The following is a 22,408-nucleotide window of genomic DNA, read 5'->3' on the forward strand; positions in this document are numbered from 1 at the left end:
CCCTTTCCTGTCACTTCTTCGGTGTTTGTTTTTCAAGTGCTCTGTAAGTAAAATTGACTTAATTGAGTTGAGGCAAAATATCTATCACCCCTGGTGGTTGTCTGTGGTATAGGTGATAGGAACCTGAATCATAAAGGCCTTCAGTTTTGTAATGAAATGGAAAAAGTATTAACAATAAAAATCAATCATAATGTTATACCAAAATTTGATTTTTTATTTAATTTTTATTTAAGGGTTCGGCCCCCAAGGAGACTGTCCGGTAAAATTCTGGCCCTCTGACAAATATAGTTGATGACCCCTGCTTTAGATCCTATGATGCTTTTGATCTTATGATGCTTTTGATCCTTTGATGCCTTTGATGGTTTTGATCCTATGATGCTTTTAATCCCAATATGCTTTTGATCTTTAGATCCTATGATACTTTTGATCCTATGATGCTTTGATCCTATGATTTTTTTAATCCTATGAAGCTTTTGATTCTATGATGCTTTTGAGCCTATGATGCTTTTGACCCTATAATGCTTTAGATCCTATGATGATTTTGATCCTATGATGCTTTTGGTCCTATGGGGCCAGTTGTTCAAAGGTAAACTGATCGGATTTTGGATTGGATCAAATCTTGAAAATGGGTTGTTCAAAAGGGAAAGAAGGAATCTGAAATCAGATTAGATCAGGGAATCCATTCCTAGTTTTAATCTGGATCAAACCTTCAGTTTGTGTTGTTCAAAACTTGTCAGTGGGATTCGGATAACTTTGATCCAAAAAACAGGATTTTTCTGATCCCAACAGGAGGTAGGATTTCAAGGTGGATTTCAGGAAGAAAATGTAGTAAAACTTTAAAATTGTATCATTTAGGGTTTATAATTTTATTTATATTTTACACTTGACTTGTGTAACTGTTGTAACAGTGATAACGTAGACATAGGCTAACAATTAAGCTATTCAGTATAGTAAAGTAAAATAAAATAAAAATGATCTTGTCCCCATGAAATAATCCCCCAAACAGATTTCAATAACAAACAAATATAATATTTTCATTTTTTGGTCATTCATCACCGTATATTAATTTCAAAGAAACAATCATCAGAGATGAGCCTGTCAAAAATAATGTCTAACAATTGCATCCCTTACTATACGTCCAGTCAGTCGCTCATTCTGACAGACCCCCAGAGGTTGGTCTGGTTCTTCAACAGGCTCAGGTGCATCATAAACATCATCACAGAGAGGGACATTGCGCCTGGTAGCGATGTTGTGCAGGACAATACACGCAAGTATGATGTTGCATGCTCCCTGTGGTTCCACTTGCAAGTAGTTAAGGCATGCAAAGCGTCTCTTCAGAACTCCATTTAAACGCTCAATTGCACATCTTGTTTTGCAATGAGCAGTGTTGAAGCGTGCCTGCTCAGGTGTAAATGTAAATGTAAATGTGCTGTATTTATATAGCGCTTTTCAGGTCTTAACGACTACTTAAAGCGCTTTTACATCATACAGGTATGGTTGCTGCAAGAAAAGGAGTCATCAGCCATGGTAGGAGTGGATAGGCACTGTCTCCTAATATTATGCCATCCGGTCAATTGTGAAAACATAATGTGGCCATGCAGATTGATTTTTTTCAGTCGGGCAATTCAAGGCATGTCAAGCATTGGTGGTTCAGTGGTAGAATTCTCACCAACGCTGGATGCGGTTCAAATTCCACCACCGAAAAAAATCAGTCTGCATGGCCACATTATGTTTTCACAAGTGTCAGAAAAACGGTAATTTTATCCGTATTCCATCAAACACGGATCACAGTCTCTTGACGTGCCTAGTGCACCAACAATCAAAATTTAGCTAACATGAATGGCTGAAATGTAGAAGTTAACATTACCAGAAATTAGTTGTTTGCCTTCACACAAACATGCCCCTTTTGTGCAAGGACTATTTCCGAATAGTGGTAAAAGAAAGCAGCATTAGCCGGGAATCGGACCCGGGTCTCCCGCATGGCAGGCGAGAATTCTACAACTGAACCACCAATGCTTGGTTCGCCTTGAATTGCCCCACTGAAAAAAATCAGTCTGCATGGCCACATTATGTTTTCACAAGTGTCCGCAAAATGTTAATTTTATCCATTTTCCATCAAACAGGGATCACAGCGTCTTGGGCTGCCTAGTGCACCAACAATCAAAAATTAACTAACATGCATGACTGAAATGTAAAAGTTACCATTACCAGAAATTAGTTGTTTGCCTTCACACAAACATGCCCCTTTTGTGCAAGGACTATTTCCGAATAGTGATAAAGGAAAGCTGCATTAGCTGGGAATCGGACCCGGGTCTACCGCGCGGCACTCGGGAATTCTTTAGCTAAAACTCCCTAAACTGATTCCCATTCATTTCCTATGGTACTGCTAAACCACTACGGATGTAATATATCCTTGGCCGCTAGTATGCGCACTGGAGGCGTTTTCGTCCTGGAGCAGTTTAGCGAGTGAAGCTTCCGGCCCCTCTCAGTGCTCGTTTGGACAGTGGATTTACAGCACACAGCGACTGAGCTCCGCTGCACATTACACTAAAAGGTAAGTTATTTATATTATTATGAATGAAAAGATGTTAAATGACCAAACGTGTAATTAAATGTTATGTTGTCCTTGTCCAAAGTTTTCTATTTTAACGCTACATGAATGCTATAAAGTTAGTCACTGTTCAAGTTAACGCCACTTTCGGATGGATTACATGTTAACTACAGTTAATGTAACGCTAACCTAAACCGTGGTTTGATTCATGTTTTTGTTTATTGTCTATTTATGTTCGTGGAGTAGATATTGGCATTGTATTAAGTCAAAAGCATTACTGTGTGACTTAACGTTAATGCTCATTCAAGTTAATTTCATATAATTTACAATGAACTCAGCGCCACGTGACCGTTACCGTTTAGCTTTAACGTTACCAGCCGGTTGGAAACTAACGTCAGCTAATGTAATGGCTCACTATGAATGGACATTCTTAATTTGAATTATGTAAATGCGTCGTATTTTTTTCGCCGTCGACGTAATGTCGGCTGTCGCTATCAGCCACCGTTGTATTTCTGCAGCTTAAACATGTCTTCTGTTTTCTGGCAGTTTTACACTCAGCTAGTGTTTAGATCCAGTGGTGAAATGTAACTAATATACATTTACTTAAGTAGGCTACTGGAACTGGAACGTTACTGCTCCTCATGCTCTAATGTCACATCTCAGAAGGATTTGTAGGCTGCTTATTAATTGCTCTACAGTTTTTTTACAGGTTATAATTAATCAACACAAACATTAGGAAGTATAATAGATTAAACTACCCAACCGGTTATAAAGTAGTTAAAATCAGCTCCAACTTTACCAGCTGCCACATTACAGTGGTGTATGCATGTATTACATCACTAATTATAATCTACTAATATATAATATATGTATTTCTGAAATGAATAGTTTACATTTTGGTTCTTTTAATTGGTACTTTTATTATATTTTAAATGCAGAAAGTTTTTTTTTACACTGTTACTGAAGTACAAGATCAGCAAACACCACAATATGTTAATAAGGGTATTAACAACATACTATATATTATATATGCTTTATTTTTTAATAGGCTACATAATATACATTTACATTCTAGCTACTATATCTTCTATTCTAACATACTATGTAATGCACAGATTTGCCTTATATTGTCATAAGCTGAGGATATCAAACAAGGCACATCTAATTCTGGGTGTTTTGGGATTAGACTTTACACTTTGGTGTTACTTTAGTCAACAGTTGAGTTCTCATGAAGGTCGAGGTGTGACTCCTCCCTAAACTGAGCTCCCTTCTCCTTCAAGTTCTTTCCTGTGGGGGGTTCAAAGGGTTTCACCCACAGGGGGTCTATCTTTGAAGTGTTAACAATATCCCTTTACAAACACAGAGCTCACTGACAAGACATACACAATGGCAGGCATTTAATAAAGTTCAAAAACATCAACAATATGAAATATAAAATAAGAAATACAGTACAAATACAGAAAATACAGTAAGAATATGCAAAGGGTGAGATTTAAACCTGCAGTTTTTTCACTTTATTGCTACTCTATTAAGACATTTATTAAAAAGGTCAATGTCTATGATGTAATAATATACTAATTACGTGACTTTTCTTCATGACAGGTAAAATGCACAAACAAATCTTTTTTCCTGGGAGAATTGGTGTTACGTTTCGCAAGGGACCTCTGGGGTATCTTCGCCAGGATCCAACTGAGGCTGCAAAAGTCATTAAAGACAACCCTTCTCTCCAGGACAAGTCTGCACCTGTACGGGAGGAGCTGGTCAGGCAGAATGCACTCAGTGTTGTCCGTCAGAGAGGAGGGGACGCCTCAGATAAATGTGAGGTGGCCGGAGAATACATCCTGCAGTTTGGGAAGTACAAGGGGAAGTCTTTCCGCTGGCTTCTTGAAAATGATATGGGGTATACCATCTACCTAATCAGGAACAAGCTAAAGGAGGAGGCAGCAGGAGTGTTCATAGCAGAGGGGCACAGCAAGGACAGCCTACTGTCATTTGTGAACTATGCCCTCAGCTTTCAGCAAATCCAGTCTCTTCTTGACTACGACAAGGCAAGGTCCCAGGTTGTGACAGTAGCAGCATCAGAGGATGACCGGCTGGTTGGGTTTGGCTCTCGTGCCAACAACACCTGGCAAGAGATTTGGGACAGCAGGGATGATGGCTATGCAGACTTTATTCTGAATAAAAGGTGTGCTTCAGGGACAAAGATGCACAAGCTACAGCAGTACCTGCAGAAGAAGCTGCCCTCACCTTCTGGCTCCTCTCTAATGTCGCATAAGTCAAATGCTCCTGCTGAAGCCATGGGTGGGTCTTGTTAGTAGCCAGTACTAATGTTTGTCTGTTTGCATCACAGTGATGGATGAAGATGAAGAGCTGGAGAGAGACATGCTGAGCATTTCTCCTTCCAAGCAACATGAGCAAAGCTGTGAGTGAACATTAGTTGTCTATTTGTTTATTCTTAATGATTTAAAGTTCAGCCTGTTTGATATTAATCCTGTGTTCTATATAGTATAATGCATGTTATGTACTGTATATCTTTTTATTCTGTTTTACAGCTGTTTCGGCACCGTCATCATCATCTGCCAGACCACCAGCGGCTTCAGGAACAGAGAGAGGTTCTTAACCAAAGCGTCCTGCATCAGCAGACCACTCTGGGACCATGAATTCTTGTCCCAATATGAAGCATGACTTAAAGCTTTCTGTCTCATGTTGACCATGTTCTGGTCATGTTTGTGTTCTACTTGTTGTCCTAGTGACTATGAATTGAAACCAGTCATTGTGAGGGTAAGTATCATTCTTTTGCTTATGTGGATGAAAATATATACTACATGTAAATCTGCTGTGGTTACCAACACTTGACTGCGTGTGTTTGCATGTTTAGTGTGTGTGTCATGTTGCTTCCCCTGCTTAGCTTAAATTCTAATGAGTGACTACTAAATATTAATCCTTTAAAAACATGAATGCATGTGTATGAATGAACACATTCTTTATGTATTGTTATAAGAAAGTATGTTTCACTATATAAGACTGAGCAGGTGAAGTAAAATATCGGTGTCTTTACTTACTAACACAAGTTTTTTGTATTTTGCCAAAAATGTAAATGACTGAACATACTTTTTCTGTTGTAGCACCATTAACTAAACTGAAGAGCTTACAAGAAGACGGTAAATGCACTGTTTTGTTTCATCCATTTAAGCTTTGTCATATTCCCAAGCTTTTGTCTATTATAAACTAATAATTGATTTTTGTTGTTGTCCTTCCCTTCTTGCAACCCAAGTCCTGCCAACTGTAAAGAGACCTGTGCCCCTTCCTCAGGAGCTGAGGTTTCTGATGCCAACAACCGCAGGTCTTCTGCCAACAAAGACGACTGTAACAGTTCCAGGTGTGTATTATTAAAACCATATTTGCATCTTTCAAAAATATCCATCTGTTGTGTCCATCATAACGGTTGTAAATCCTTTAAAATGTTTAACTGTTGTATATCAGATACCGTTCCACAGTTTTAAGACAAGCCAGCATTTTAGTGTACAGCCTGCTAAGTTTCAAGGCCTAAAGTGTAGCTGTAAAGTGTAGTGTCGTATTATTTATTTCTGTATCTTGCATGTAAATAATAAAGAAATGCTTAATATTCTATACAGTGTCAGAGGCACTTGTGATTACTCCTGGTACGTCTGCAGAGCCCAGTCATCCGGCGTTGCAGCCAACAATTGCACAGAGAGCTCAAAGTAAGTTTTTTGAATGTTTTTTATTTGAATTGTGTGCATTTCATGAAGATATAATCAAGTCAAACACAAAATCCTAATAATTTGCCTTGTTATTATTCTTGTCTTGCTAGGTCAGCCAGTACCCAGGCCATCAAGGGTCCCCAGCATTCCTCCTCCACAGCTTCCTGGCTCTGACCAGGATATCAGTCAGTGGAACTGTTCTCAGCAGCAGAGGATCTGGATGAAGACAGGGCTGGAATCGATGGGTCTATGGCCAGGCTCCATTCCTGTGCGCAACCTCATGAAGATAGTGTCATTGTGGCGTTTCCCTCCCCAGCCAGAATTAATTGACAGCATCTCTGATCTTCCATCCCCAAAGTACTTTCAGCTCCATCCCTTTTTTATATGGAAGCCAGAGAATGACTTAATGGCCAGGCTGAGGAACAACGGCACTCTGCCATGCATTGAAGGTTGTGCTCAGGCCCAAGTTGTCTCTGCAGGTGTTGGTAGACCACGTGTGATTGTTGGCATCACTGGACAGTACTACCTTTTTTCCTCCAGACTGTGCTGTAAAGTTTGCCGGCAATACTGACCTATAAGAAGGCCATCTGTAAATCTGTAATGGACGAGCTCAGGCGCACAGGTAACTCACCCACTGACATGGCAAAGCAGATCATGGAGATGATGCACCTGAAATATGAACGTGCTCACCTGGCCTTCCTGCTCACCTGCCAGAACGTCATGGATGGTGAGGCAGGAAAGTATGACCTAAGAACCATCACTCAGTTCATAAGACAGGAAACCAAGCCAGCTCCCTTTGGAGAGTATGGGGATTCAGGTGGCTGGAACGGGATCTCTGTGTCTGCACACTACCTAACTGACTGCCTACTGCATGAGTACCAACACCAGGAGGGTGCTATCACAAAGCTTCTTCAGGGCACCTTTGGACAGGCTTTCTGCTCAGATCACACACGGAAAGTTGCTAGGAAGGTCACCTTTTCATCTGGGACCATGTCATCATATGCAGTCATGAATGAGAACTGGATGATCCTTTCATGGGTGATGGTGCAGTCTGAGACAGAAAAGTCACTGAAGCCCATGTATGAAGGTTTAGCACACCGCTACAGCACTGCAGGCATAGAGAAGGCACACTACCAGTGGGTAGACAGGTAAGATATAAACAATATATTTTGCTTTTATTGGTGACATGAACAGCTAATAACATACATTGCTTTTAATTTTTCATAATTTGCTAATAATATCACCGCTTTAACATGAACGGCTATACTGTTCCTCAATTTCTTCTTTCAGAGATTGCTGTGCAGCATTTAAGGTTGCAGAATCTTACACAGGAGAGCAGATGAACTGGGATGCTTGGAAAACCACTGACGTTATTGTTGCTGATGCCACTACTGGTGACCTGCTGAACACCTGTGCATCAAGATCACACTGCAATGAAAACATTGTTATCAAGCTGGACTTGTTTCACTGTTTGAGACGGTTCCTCCGTGAGTGTGTCAGAGCATCATCCTCTCTACAGTTCCTTTGCTCAGTTCCTGTTGGCAGCCTTTTCAGTGGTGGATCAGGAAGACCTGCAAAGGCTTAAAGAGGCATATGTCTTCTGTGGAATTCAGCCTGCCAACCCAACAAAGGCACATATTCGTGAGCACTGCAGGACCAGAATTCCACAGCCTGAAGAGCTTGTCAAGAGAGTTGAGGGAGTTTTCCAGCACTTTTACCTCACAACTGATCCAAATGGTGCTCCTCTCTTCAAGCCTTCAATGCTGAAGACATGGCGGATTCAGCGTGTACACATCTTACGCGGGTGCCTGAGTGATCCTGAGGTTGAAGGTGGGATCTTGTAAAGGCATGGAGGAACACTGCAGCTAAACCACGTGCAGGGGGAAGGTGCTAAAGTTCCTGTGTGGATCCCCATCTGAGGCACTTCACAGCAAGAGGGATACCATTTCCATCAGGCTCAGTGGGTCACTGGAACACCAATCTCCCCAGACCTGTTCCAAGCCCAGGGGATGACAGGGGTGGAACGGTGGAATTACCAGCGCCTGGTGGGCTTGAAACAGCCAGATGTTCACCTCCCAAGTGTCTTTGATCCAGCTTTGATGGCACAACTAAATGCAGTCTCTGAAAGAGTGCTGGGGCATGTGAAGTATGCAGCTTTTCATTTCACTGGCTCAGACACTAGAGAGAAGTTTGGCTTGGAATATGTTGAGCCTGGTTGCCGCCCAGTTCCTCTAGGCTGGGATAAACACAGGAGCAAGACAGACCTAACCCATGCCCTGAATCCCCCTCCTCAAAGCAGCCCTTCCACTGCCCAGGCTGAGATTCCACAGTCATCCTCCAGGTCACTACCCAAGCTGTTTCAGTTTGCTGCATGCCCTCCTGCTGATGTTAAACAAGATGACACTCCAAGTACAACTCCCGAGCCGCAGACAGAGCCAGGTAAACACTTAGACAGACAGGTAGACAGACAAGGTGGTGGACAAAACCTCAGTGTCAGTAGCAGTACCTAGGTTTCAATAATATTATTAGCCTTTTTAAATTAGTTGCATCTTTTGTTTCTTAGAGAGGAGACAATATGAGAACTTTATGAAATATGTTATTGCAGAGATCTTTACATAAACATAATCATCCATCAGCCATTGTCTAAACACACTTACCAACTGGAAAGTGAGATTTCACCCAAGTGTATGAATTGTTTTGTGGTTTGTTTGTTTTATCCTTTTTTTGGGCCAGAATGACTCATTGGACTCTGTCTTTTGTTGTTATAGAAATCAGAAGTCCACTGTCTCTCCCCTTCCTTTCCTCACCAAGTGGTGCTCGCACTGGACCGGTGAAGACAGGTGGGAGGGTGTTTGTGTTGGACCACAAGCGCTGGCCAACGCCTATGAAAAAGGCTATTGACGACCTTCTTCATAAACACCGTGGCCAGAAGGACATGCTCAAGCTTGTAGACCAGGACTATGCTGGTCTAGTTTACAACTCGTGTAAAGACCCAAACAGCATGCTCCACCCAACAACCAAACTACACATTGCACAGTATTTAAAGCACCTCAGCAAACTGTTAAACACCAGCTCCTCTTTAAATACCAGCCCAGAAAAACTGCAAGACAGGCAGGAACTCTGGCATTCTCTGACCAAGGGGAGTAAGACTGCCAGTGTGCCAGTTGTTACCATGTCTGCTCCAGTTGTTAATCCACCACCACCAGTGCAGACCCAGGCCACACCTCTAACTCAAGACTCTATTGAGAAAATAGTTAGAAACATAATGGACAAACAGCAGCAGCAGCAACAACAACAGCCAGCACAAAAAAAATCACAGACATGTCTTTCCTGTGGCCAGCCAAAGACGCGGTATGAGAATGATGGTTCTTCCATCCACTTCTTTTACCAGCAAGGACCTGTCAGGTATTTCTACTGCTCCACTAAGGTTTTTAAGCCTATGGTGCTGAAGGTCTGACAAACCCAAAAATGCCCTTTAATGACTTTGCGCAGACAGAGTTTTTTCAGCAGGAACTGGATGCCACAAAGAAAAGGGTGAAGGACAGAGGACAGCAAAAGAGGAAAAGGACCCCCACACAGGAGCCCCAGCTCACAGGTCGCAAGTGTCGGTTTTGCAGAATGGAACTGAAGCAGGGCCCAAACAGTCCTCACATTCACACCGGATTCCCTGGCTTAGCAGGGAAGTACATTTACTGCCCAGCTAAAGTCTTTTCTATTTACAAAGACCAGGGCATGGAGAAGGAGATGTCCTGGAAAGAGTTCCAGGAGTCTGCTTTTTATGAGTCAGAAAGACAGAGGTGGGAGGTTGAAAAAGGAAAATGATGGACAATGAGGGAGGGTGTTAAGTGTGTATAAACTGTATATTTTGACCATTTCATATTTATTTTACATATTATTTGGTTTTATGTTTTATGTGTGACCTTGCACTATTGGATTTGGTGTGTTAAAACTGTCATTGTTGTAGTTAATAAACAAGACATTACATTGACCCATGTTTACGTGTCTCATTAATAAGTGTATGACGTTAAGAGAACAGTAAGATTTCTATAATTAAATGCAAAGGTTTTAAGAAATTGTAATGTTACACATACTAAGAAAAATATCATATAAGTGGTTAATAGCCATGAGTAAGTCAAGTGCAACCATGTCATCATATATTTTTAGTTTTGTTCTGCTTTAGTATTTTTTGTAATCATACCCTACCTTAAAATGAATAGTTTAAGGTATTTACTTGACTTAAGATAAAAAATTCTAATAAATACTTATTTATCTTTAATACTGCATCACAGAATTAGCCCCAACTGGGATTCGAACCTGCGTCCAGATAATAATTATTAAATATACAGGAAAAAAACTCGGCTGGTTCAGCACCTCTGACAGCACTAATATTGCTGCAACTTCATTGGCTGTCAGCTAATGCCACCTACTGTATACGCGACAGGCCCCCGCATGGGAGAAGAGAATTCTACCACTGAACCACCAGGTTCAAGTTCCACCACTGAAAAAAATCAGTCTGCATGGCCACATTATGTTTTCACAAGTGTCAGAAAAACGGTAATTTTATCCGTATTCCATCAAACACGGATCACAGTCTCTTGACGTGCCTAGTGCACCAACAATTAAAATTTAGCTACAATGAATGGCTGAAATGTAGAACTTAACATTACCAGAAATTAGTTGTTTGCCTTCACACAAAAATGCCCCTTTTGTGCAAGGACTACTTCCAAATAGTGGTAAAGGAAGGCTGCATTTGCCGGTAATTGGACCCGGGTCTCCCGCGAGGCAGGCGAGAATTCTACCACTGAACCACCAATGCTTGACGTGCCTTCAATTGCCCCACTGAAAAAAATCATTCTGCATGGCCACATTATGTTTTCACAAGTGTCAACATAATGGTAATTTGTAGGGATGAGCAAGTACAGCATTATCTTTATCTGTATCTGTATCTGTTTACCTCATGAATGATCTGTATCCGGAGCCGTACTCGGAGTGGGCGGGGCCTAAACCGGAAGTGGTCATATTTAACCAGGAAGTGGGTCAGGTTCTCTTGAAATGTGCGGGGCTTTAACCGGTATGTTAATTTAAGCATGCAATTGATATGAGTTGATCAAAAATAGTTATATTTATTGCTGATTTAAAAACTATTTACATGACAGCATTGAGCTTCAGCTCTAAATCTGAGGCCATGGTTCTCAGCAGGAAACCGATGGAGTGCTTTCTTCGGGTAGGGAGTGAGTCCTTACCCCAAGTGAAGGAGTTTAAGTACCTTGGGGTCTTGTTTGCAAGTGAGGGGACTATGGAGCGTGAGATTGGTCGGAGAATCGTAGCAGCTGGTGCGGTATTACATTCTGTTTATCGCACCGTTGTGACGAAAAGGGAGCTGAGCCAGAAGGCAAAGCTCTCGATCTACCGGGCAATTTTCGTTCCTACCCTCACCTATGGTCATGAAGGCTGGGTCATGACCGAAAGATTGAGATCCAGGGTACAAGCGGACAAAATGGGTTTCCTCAGGAGGGTGGCTGGCGTCTCCCTTAGAGATAGGGTGAGAAGCACAGTCATCCGAGAGGAGCTCGGAGTAGAGCCGCTGCTCCTTCGCGTTGAAAGGAGCCAGTTGAGGTGGTTCGGGCATCTGGTAAGGATGCCTCCTGGGCGCCTCCCTAGGGAGGTGTTCCAGGCACGTCCAGCTGGGAGGAGGCCCCGGGGAAGACCTAGGACTAGGTGGAGAGATTATATCTCCAACCTGGCCTGGGAACGCCTCGGGATCCCCCAGTCGGAGCTGGTTGATGTGGCTCAGGAAAGGGAAGTTTGGGGTCCCCTACTGGAGCTGCTGCCCCTGCGACCCGACACCGGATAAGCGGTCGAAGATGGATGGATGGATGGATTGAGCTTCAGATCAATGGTGTTGTCATGGTAACAAACAAACTATATAAAGAACGTTTTGCAACAATGAATACAACACATGCAGTTGCAATTATGAAGTAAATGTAATGAACAAGAGTTTTCATACTCAATATAACTTTCTTTTTTTAACTTTTTATTTTTTTATGATCAGTGTGATTTTTTTTTGGTTCTTTTTTTTTTTTAATTTATTTTATTTCCACACAAGGTGTGTGTGTGTGTGTGTGTGTGTGTGTGTGTGTGTGTGTGTGTGTGTGTGTGTAAGTAAGGGAGAGACACAGAGAGAGAGGGGGCGGGGGGGGGCAGCTGACAGTTAAAAAAAAAAAAATCTCCGATGGCAGAGATGCAACGGGAGTTGCATTTGAAAACAAGAAGGATGTCTGAAACCCACGTTCACCAGAAATCTACTGGTTACTATGTCTGTAAGGACTACAAACCGAAGTTAAAAACAAACCTGAAGAAACCCTAAACGTTAACGGAACAGATCCGCGGACCGAATTGACTGAAGTAGCGGGAGCGAGCGAGAGAGATAGAGAGAGAGAGAGAGAGAGAGAGCGCGCATTTCTCCTTGTTCTGTGTGTGTGTGATTGATCCGAACAGGTTTGTAGGCGGGGCGCTGTGACTATCACAGAACGCTGCGTGGCCAGTTGAGGAGTTTTATTCAATCCGAGCACGGATATTGACTCATATTACTCGGATAATACTTGTACTCGGCAAAAGTGCTTTATCCGTACCGGATACTCGTTTCAGCCGGATACTCGGATCACCCCTAGTAATTTTATCCTCTTTCCATCAAACAGGAATCACAGCCTCTTGGGCTGCCTAGTGCACCAAAAATCAAAATGGAGCTAACATGCATGACTGAAATCTAGAAGTTAACATCACCAGAAATGAGCTTTTTGCCTTCACACAAACATGCCCTTTTTGTGCAGAGACTAGTTTCGAATTGTAATAAAGCAAACATGCATTGGCTGGGAATTGGACCCAGGTCTCCCGCATGGGAGGCGAGAATTCTACCACTGAACCACCAACACTGGATGTGGTTCAAATTCCACCACCGAAAAAAATCAGTCTGCATGGCCACATTATGTTTTCGCAAGTGTCAGCAAAACGGTAAGTTTATCCATATTACATCAAACACAGATCACAGTCTCTTTACGTGCCTAGTGCACCAACAATTAAAATTTAGCTACAATGAATGACTGAAATCTAGAAGTTAACATCACCAGAAATGAGCTTTTTGCCTTCACACAAACATGCCCTTTTTGTGCAGAGACTAGTTTCGAATTGTAATAAAGTAAACATGCATTGGCTGGTAAATGGGACCCAGGTCTCCCGCATAGGAAGCGAGAATTCTACCACTGAACCACCAATGCTTGGTTCGCCTTGAACAGCCCCACTGAAAAAAATCAGTCTGCATGGCCACATTATGTTTTCACAAGTGTCCGCAAAATGTTAATTTTATCCATTTTCCATCAAACAGGGATCACACCGTCTTGGGCTGCCTAGTGCACCAACAATCAAAAATTAACTTAACATGCATGACTGAAATGTAAAAGTTACCATTACCAGAAATTTGTTGTTTGCCTTCACACAAACATGCCCCTTTTGTGCAAGGACTATTTCCGAATAGTGATAAAGGAAAGCTGCATTAGCCGGGAATCTGACCCGGGTCTCCCGCGTGGCAGGCAAGAATTCTACCACTGAACCACCAATGCTTGACGTGCCTTGAATTGCCCCACTGAAAAAAATCAGTCTGCATGGCGACATTATGTTTTCACAAGTGTCAGCATAAGGGTAATTTTATCCATTTTCCATCAAACAGGGATCACAGCCTCTTGGGCTGCCTAGTGCACCAAAAATCAAAATGGAGCTAACATGCATGACTGAAATCAAGAAGTTAACATCACCAGAAATGAACTGTTTGCCTTCACACATACATGCCCTTTTTGTGCAGAGACTAGTTTTGAATTGTAATGAAGCAAACATGCATTGGCTGGGAATCGGACCCAGGTCTCCCGCGTGGGAGACGAGAATTCTACCACTGAAACACCAACGCTGGATAAGGTTCAAGTTCCACCACCAAAAAAAATCAGTCTACATGGCCACATTATGTTTTCACAAGTGTCAGAAAAACGGTAATTTTATCCGTATTCCATCAAACACGGATCACAGTCTCTTGACGTGCCTAGTGCACCAACAATTAAAATTTAGCTACAATGAATGGCTGAAAAGTAGAACTTAACATTACCAGAAATAAGTTGTTTGCCTTCACACAAAAATGCCCCTTTTGTGCAAGGACTACTTCCTAATAGTGGTAAAGGAAGGCTGCATTTGCCGGTAATTGGACGCGGGTCTCCCGCGAGGCAGGCGAGAATTCTACCACTGAACCCCCAATGCTTGACGTGCCTTCAATTGCCCCACTGAAAAAAATCATTCTGCATGGCCACATTATGTTTTCACAAGTCTCAACATAATGGTAATTTTATCCTCTTTCCATCAAACAGGGATCACAGCCTCTTGGGCTGCCTAGTGCACCAAAAATCAAAATGGAGCTAACATTTATGACTGAAATCTAGAAGTTAACATCACCAGAAATGAGCTTTTTGCCTTCACACAAACATGCCCTTTTTGTGCAGAGACTAGTTTCGAATTGTAATAAAGCAAAAATGCATTGGCTGGGAATCGGAACCAGGTCTCCCGCATGGGAGGCGAGAATTCTACCACTGAACCACCAACGCTGGACGCAGCTCAAATTCCACCACCGAAAAAAATCAGTCTGCATGGTCACATTATGTTTTCACAAGTGTCAGCAAAACGGTAAGTTTATCCATGTTCCATCAAACACGGATCACAGTCTCTTTACGTGCCTAGTGCACCAACAATTAAAATTTAGCTACAATGAATGACTGAAATCTAGAAGTTAACATCACCAGAAATGAGCTTTTTGCCTTCACACAAACATGCCCTTTCTGTGCAGAGACTAGTTTCGAATTGTAATAAAGTAAACATGCATTGGCTGGGAATCGGACCCAGGTCTCCCGCATAGGAGGCGAGAATTCTACCACTGAACCGCCAACGCTGGATGCAGTTCAAACTCCACCACCGAAAAAAATCAGTCTGCATGGCCACATTATGTTTTCACAAGTGTCAGAAAAACGGTAATTTTATCCGTATTCCATTAAACACAGATCACAGTCTCTTGACGTGCCTAGTGCACCAACAATCAAAATTTAGCTAACATGAATGGCTGAAATGTAGAAGTTAACATTACCAGAAATTAGTTGTTTGCCTTCACACAAACATGCCCCTTTTGTGCAAGGACTATTTCCAAATAGTGGTAAAGGAAAGCTGCATTAGCTGGGAATCGGACCCGGGTCTCCCGCGTGGCAGGCAAGAATTCTACCACTGAACCACCAGTGCTTGACATACTGTGAAGTGCCCCACTGAAAAAAATCAGTCTGCATGGCCACATTATGTTTTCACAAGTGTCAGCAAAACGGAAAGTTTATCCATATTCCATCAAACACGGATCACAGTCTCTTTACGTGCCTAGTGCACCAACAATTAAAATTTAGCTACAATGAATGGCTGCAAGGTAGAAGTTAACATTACCAGAAATTAGTTGTTTGCCTTCACACAAAAATGCCCCTTTTGTGCAAGGACTATTTCCGAATAGTGGTAAAGGAAAGCTGCATTAGCCGGGAATCGGAGCCGGGTCTCCTGCATGGCAGTGTTGCGAATTCCACTTGGAGGGTCCAAACGTCGGGGCTCAATTAGCTAAGGAATCACTCTAGCTTTGATTATGTATACCAAAATGATTTATTAATAAAAACAGAGCAATGCATTCCTGACAGAAAATACGTGCACGGACCTGATTGGAACATGACTAGCTCAGAGGTTCTCAAAAAGGCCCTCAGCAAAGGTGTACAACGGCTTATAAGGGCTCCCTTTAGGGAGCCCTATTGGTTAAAAGCGTCACTGGGCGGGTCATATCGCCTTAGCAACAGTATTTCTATTGGCTGGGTGGGCGCGACTTCCTGTTTACATTCTTCGGCAATGTGTGGGTGTGTGTGTGTGTGTGTTGGGGGTCTTTCCTGTGAAAGACCCCTTTGTTCTCCTCCATTGTTAATGAGCACATGGCTTCTAGCCTTACTCTGTGTGTTGTCTTCCTGCTAGTCGTGGCTAATGCTTAACAATAAGATGTCGCTCCCACCTGGATGCCAAGTACAAGTAACAATATACTTCTCTTTCATTCAGTGTCTGACATGAGTTTTGTTTCATTAACTTATGCATAAGTTCATTCACAGTGTCTAAATATGATAACAATACCTGAGTACAATTTCTCACAATAATCACAATACCTGAGTATAATTTCCCACCACTCCCCTATATCTGAATATAATTTCCCACAGCAGGCAAGAATTCTACCACTGAACCACCAATGCTTGATTCGCCTTGAATTGCCCCACTGTAAAAAATCAATCCGCATGGCCACATTTTGTTTTCACAAGTGTCCGCAAAATGTTAATTTTATCCATTTTCCATCAAACAGGGATCACAGCGTCTTGGGCTGCCTAGTGCACCAACAATCAAAAATTAACTAACATGCATGACTGAAATGTAAGAGTAACCATTACCAGAAATTAGTTGTTTGCCTTCACACAAACATGCCCCTTTTGTGCAAGGACTATTTCCGAATAGTGATAAAGGAAAGCTGCAATAGCCAGGAATCGGACTCGGGTCTCCCGCGTGGCAGGCAAGAATTCTTCCACTGAACCACCAATGCTTGACGTGCCTTAAATTGCCCCACTGAAAAAAATCAGTCTGCATGGCCACATTATGTTTTCACAAGTGTCAGCATAAGGGTAATTTTATCCATTTTCCATCAAACAGGGATCACAGCCTCTTGGGCTGCCTAGTGCACCAAAAATCAAAATGGAGCTAACATAAATGACTGAAATCAAGAAGTTAACATCACCAGAAATGAACTGTTTGCCTTCACACATACATGCCGTTTTTGTGCAGAGACTAGTTTCGAATTGTAATAAAGCAAACATGCATTGGCTGGGAATCGGACCCAGGTCTCCCACGTGGGAGGCGAGAATTCTACCACTGAACCACCAACGCTGGATAAGGTTCAAGTTCCACCACCAAAAAAAATCAGTCTGCATGGCCACATTATGTTTTCACAAGTGTCAGAAAAACGGTAATTTTATCCGTATTCCATCAAACACGGATCACAGTCTCTTGACATGCCTAGTGCACCAACAATTAAAATTTAGCTACAATGAATGGCTGAAATGTAGAACTTAACATTACCAGAAATTAGTTGTTTGCCTTCACACAAAAATGCCCCTTTTGTGCAAGGACTACTTCCTAATAGTGGTAAAGGAAGGCTGCATTTGCCGGTAATTAGACCCGGGTCTCCCGCGAGGCAGGCGAGAATTCTACCACTGAACCCCCAATGCTTGACGTGCCTTCAATTGCCCCAGTGAAAAAAATCATTCTGCATGGCCACATTATGTTTTCACAAGTGTCAACATAATGGTAATTTTGTCCTCTTTCCATCAAACAGGGATCACAGCCTCTTGGGCTGCCTAGTGCACCAAAAATCAAAATGGAGCTAACATGCATGACTGAAATCTAGAAGTTAACATCACCAGAAATGAGCTTTTTGCCTTCACACAAACATCCCCTTTTTGTGCAGAGACTAGTTTCGAATTGTAATAAAGCAAAAACGCACTGGCTGGGAATCGGACCCAGGTCTCCCGCATGGGAGGCGAGAATTCTACCACTGAACCACCAACGCTGGACGCTGTTCAAATTCCACCTCCGAAAAAAATCAGTCTGCATGGCCACATTATGTTTTCACAAGTGTCAGCAAAACGGTAATTTTATCCGTATTCCATCAAACACGGATCACAGTCTCTTTACGTGCCTAGTGCACCAACAATTAAAATTTAGCTACAATGAATGGCTGAAAGGTAGAAGTTAACATTACCAGAAATTAGTTGTTTGCCTTCACACAAAAATGCCCCTTTTGTGCAAGGACTATTTCCGAATAGTGGTAAAGGAAAGCTGCATTAGCCGGGAATCGGGTCCGTGTACGTTTTAGTCGTTTGTTTTTTCGTTTGAACCACAAAACGAAATAACGAGAAAACCACCGAATCCGTGTATCATTCGTTCTTTCCATATTCAATTGAGGTTCCAAAATCGGATAATGAAAACATGGTTCGTTATTTCGTTATTCGTATATGAATCTGATACCAAAAAACGAATAACGGGTTATTTCGATTTTTTGCCCAGATCAAAAATAGGAAAATAAATAACGGGCCCGGTCCCGATTTTGATTTTGATATTTAATTTGTTCGAGTTGTGTGAACCGGAAGTTATTGTCTTCTTCGTGTGTTGCCCTCGGAAGTTTGCCGCAATTTGAAAAACTGTTAAAAGAAGCCTGGAAAACCTTAGTGATTGTAAGTTAATGACTCAGTATTTCTTAAGTAATTTTGTATCGACACCATGGCCGCACTGGAACCATATGCTGATTTAATTAAAGACTTATTTGAAACTGGCAAGACACACGTAGAGATTTCCACAAAGCTGCAGCAGATGGGTATCCAGCGATGTTCTGAAATGAGTGTGAGAAGATTCTGTGTTCAGCACAACCTTAAGCGAAAAAGACATGTATCGGACACAGAACTGGAGAGGGCTGTGGTTGGATCAATATATGAAGTAAGTTTTTTCATATTTAGGTTTTCACATTATATATCCTGCCCGTCTTTCAAATGTTGTAGCGAACTGTATTTTTCTTAACAGACAGGCCCATCATATGGCCGCAAGTTCATGACTGGCTATCTGTCTTCAATGGGAGTGCACGCCGGAGAATGTCGAGTTGGCAAAATCCTCAGAGAAATTCATCAGCCATACCACGAATTCCGACGCCAGGTAACTTATATGCTAAGAATGAAGTAGGCCTACAGTACATGATGTTGCATACATATACTGCAAGAATTTCTTTGATGTAGAAATGGTACATGAATATTCTGGGCTCAAAATATGAAAAATGTCTTCAGGGTGCTCGTAATCTAAATCCAATCCCGTATCATGCAGAATATATGGGCCATAAAATTCACCTGGACCAAAACGAGAAGCTTGTGATGTTTGGAGCGACACACGTAGTGGCAGTTGATGGCTACAGCAGCAAAATTGTTGCCAATGCCACCATGCCAGTAAAAAACAACCTTGTGATATATGAGGAAGTCTACAGGTGAATACATTCAGAACCAATGTTTTTGTCATATTTTCTGTGCAATGTATATTCTCTCTTCGTTGAATGTAATGATCAGTTAAGTTCAGTGCAGCCCATTGCACATGTACACATTGTTTTATCCCAGATCTGCAGTGGTTAACCATGGGATGTGGGACCAACTCAGAGTCGACCATGGCAGGGAGTTTTACATGTGCTTGTACATGCAAGAGATGCTGTCAAGACATGGACACAACCCTAGCAGGCCACCATACCTTCAAACAACATCTACAAGGGTGAGGTTTTTGTACATCATTGTACATATGGACAAACAGTACAACTAATATCGTCAAACACATTTATTTTTTTAGCAAATAAGGAGTGAAAGCATTTAAAATGGGAATTAATTTCCCAAACTAATCTATAATCTATTACATTTTCATTCCATCTGAAATCGTGTTTTGTGTTTAACAGAATCTTCGAGTGGAAAGGATTTGGCCTGAAGTGAACAATCGCGTTAACTACCCATTGAAACAGGCCCTGGTACATCTGCTGGACCAAGAAGTCCTCAACATGGAGGACAATATGACTAAATTCTGCATTTCAAACCTGACATGTCAATTAAGCCAAATTGGACTAGGCAGAGTGGTGCAATCGTGGAATGCACACAGGATCCCAAGTATGCTAAATGGAATACGTACAACACTTTGAAGCAATTATTTTCACACTCCAAGCACATACAGCATAAATGGCATTGCTTTATTTGTTTCCTTGTTTTAGGACGTGGGATACCCAATGAACTTGCAGCAGGTGGCTGTCCTGCTAAAATCTCTGGAGAGCTGCTGCCCAATGCCTCTGTTGTGGCAAACATGTATGAGCAGGAGTTTGGATCCTCGCTGACTTGGGTGTCAGTTTTTGGAACTGACCCATTTTCATCTGAGGAGGATAGATGTCATGCAGAACAAGACTTTGCAGAAAACTACCCAGACATCTCTCTTCTTTTTAATCATGTGGTAAACAATGACTATACACCTTTCCAAGATGCCTTGTTGTACCTCATAAATATTACCCAAAGATATGCCTGAAAAAGTAACTGAATTGCTATGTTGTTAGGGCTGGGCAATATGAAGAAAATCAGATATCGCAATATTCTTGTACTAATACCTCAATGACAATGTGGCGATATTATAGGGTTGACAATGGGTGCTTTGTCAAAATATCTTTACAATAACATTTAAGATAAATAATCTTCAGTAATGTAGATATGACTAAGTGGGTAAAGGCAAAAAATGATAACACTAACCATTAAAAAAAAAAACCCTAGGCATACAGATTTAATTAAAAATCGTATTTAGCTGCCACTGTACTCACAACTTGCCAGTTGAATAATTTGACAATAACCCTTTGCTTTAAACTCTGTTGTATTGAACTTTTTTGGTTGAAATAATATATTGCATTCAATGACAAAGTATTGCATCATTATTGCCTGTCATGAGCCCTCTCTCTGCCTGGTAACACGCTGATTGGAGTTTGATGACTTTCACCTGTTTCTGTTCTGCTCTGCCTCACCCTCATTACCTACCAGCTGCACTGCATTCACCACTCATCAAGTCCTGTATATAATGCCTTGTTTTTCAGTCCTCACTTGTCAGATCGTCTGCTACCAGTACCGGTTACCTGCCTGTTTTGGGAAAATCCTTTTTGACTCTACTGATCCCGGATCCGCTTAATTGCTTCTGTGTTCTCCTGCTCTGGACTTCTCGGACCATCCAGCTCCTGCTCTCTACTGGGGATCTACACATGTGCTGATTTTTGGATTTCCCGGTACCTCTGACACTCCCATACCCCCAACCCTTTAATAAACCATTGAACGTGACGCTTTTGTGGTCCTCATCTTGTTTGGTGTCTGACAGTACGATCTGACCAAACATGGACCCAGCGCACGGTCATAACAGCATGGAAACCGACGGCTCAGAACCACCCACCGCCATGCAACGCCTGGCAGAGACAGAGAGAGAGGTGGATCGCAACACGGCTGACATTGCCTCTCTACTCCAAGCCGGCTTCCAACAGCGTCAGCAGTTCCAGCAGCAACAGCAACAGCAACAACAACTTGCAATGATTATCCAACTTCTCACCAACCTTTCTCCTCTGCCTGCCTCCACCGGCCCAGCTCCAGTCAGCCTGCTCACCGGCCCAGCACCCGAGTCTCCTGCCCAGTCCCCTACTGCAGCGGCTGTCGGTGTCCCAGAACCCAGGATCGGCAATCCAGAACGGTTCAACGGCGACCCAACCCAGGTACGGGCGTTCCTGACGAGCTGCCGTGTCCAGTTCACCCTGCAACCCAGAACTTTTGGTACTGAAGGGGCGAAGGTCGGTTACGTGATTACTCACCTGACGGGCCGAGCTCGTCTCTGGGGAACGGCAGAGTTCGAGCGCCAGACCCCAGCATGTTCGACCTTCAACCTATTCGCAGAGGAGATGCTCAAGGTATTCGATTTGGAATCCACAACTGCCGAGGCATCTCGGACTCTGATGAGTATTCGCCAAGGTAGAAGGACTGTTGCAGATTACTCCATCGACTTTCGAACTGTGGCAAGTCGGAGCTCCTGGAACATGGAAGCATTGGTGGATGCTTTCCTCCACAGCCTGGCGGACTACGTAAAGGACGAGCTGGTTTCCCATGATCAACCCCCCACTCTCGATGAAGCCATTGCCCTGGCTGTCCGCATCGACCGTAGGATTCAGGCCCGCCGTCGTGAGAGAGGGCGCCAGGGTCCATCCACCAGCACACGGAGCGTCCCAACTGCCCTTCTGTCCTCACCTGCCACACCATCTAGCCAGCTGGACCAGTCTGAACCGATGGAGATCGGCCGCGCCTCCCTAACCCCTGCAGAGCGCCAGCAACGCCTCACCTCCAACTTGTGCCTGTACTGTGGTGGGGAGGGTCATCGAGTCGCCACCTGTCCAGCAAAAGCCGGAGCTCAC

General features: G+C 42.7%; 3 protein-coding genes and 2 non-coding genes across 5 annotated transcripts; 3 read left to right on the forward strand and 2 right to left on the reverse strand.

Moving 5' to 3' along the window:
- Positions 1–1,945: 1,945 nt before the first annotated feature.
- trnag-gcc (transfer RNA glycine (anticodon GCC)) lies at positions 1,946–2,016 on the reverse strand. The gene has a single exon. It is a non-coding gene; the product is annotated as a tRNA-Gly (tRNA).
- Positions 2,017–6,872: 4,856 nt separating this feature from the next.
- Positions 6,873–8,047, forward strand: LOC116678734 (uncharacterized). Its single transcript, XM_032508481.1, has 2 exons — positions 6,873–7,421; positions 7,564–8,047. The coding sequence occupies exons 1-2, from the start codon at positions 6,874–6,876 to the stop codon at positions 7,856–7,858; spliced, it is 843 nt and encodes a 280-aa protein (XP_032364372.1). The 5' UTR covers position 6,873; the 3' UTR covers positions 7,859–8,047.
- A 218-nt stretch (positions 8,048–8,265) lies between these two features.
- On the forward strand, positions 8,266–9,730 carry LOC116678732 (uncharacterized). Its single transcript, XM_032508479.1, has 2 exons — positions 8,266–8,712; positions 9,042–9,730. Exons 1-2 carry the CDS (start codon positions 8,283–8,285, stop codon positions 9,728–9,730), a joined length of 1,119 nt encoding a protein of 372 aa, XP_032364370.1. The 5' UTR covers positions 8,266–8,282.
- A 5,452-nt stretch (positions 9,731–15,182) lies between these two features.
- Positions 15,183–15,253, reverse strand: trnar-ccu (transfer RNA arginine (anticodon CCU)). Its single transcript has one exon. It is a non-coding gene; the product is annotated as a tRNA-Arg (tRNA).
- A 3,343-nt stretch (positions 15,254–18,596) lies between these two features.
- Positions 18,597–20,505, forward strand: LOC116678733 (uncharacterized). Its single transcript, XM_032508480.1, has 6 exons — positions 18,597–18,906; positions 18,991–19,119; positions 19,248–19,441; positions 19,569–19,716; positions 19,895–20,099; positions 20,201–20,505. The coding sequence occupies exons 1-6, from the start codon at positions 18,694–18,696 to the stop codon at positions 20,503–20,505; spliced, it is 1,194 nt and encodes a 397-aa protein (XP_032364371.1). The 5' UTR covers positions 18,597–18,693.
- The last annotated feature ends 1,903 nt before the right edge of the window (positions 20,506–22,408 follow it).

The sequence above is a fragment of the Etheostoma spectabile genome, unplaced genomic scaffold (genome assembly GCF_008692095.1).
Source record: "Etheostoma spectabile isolate EspeVRDwgs_2016 unplaced genomic scaffold, UIUC_Espe_1.0 scaffold00007954, whole genome shotgun sequence".
In the NCBI taxonomy this organism is placed as follows: domain Eukaryota; kingdom Metazoa; phylum Chordata; class Actinopteri; order Perciformes; family Percidae; genus Etheostoma; species Etheostoma spectabile.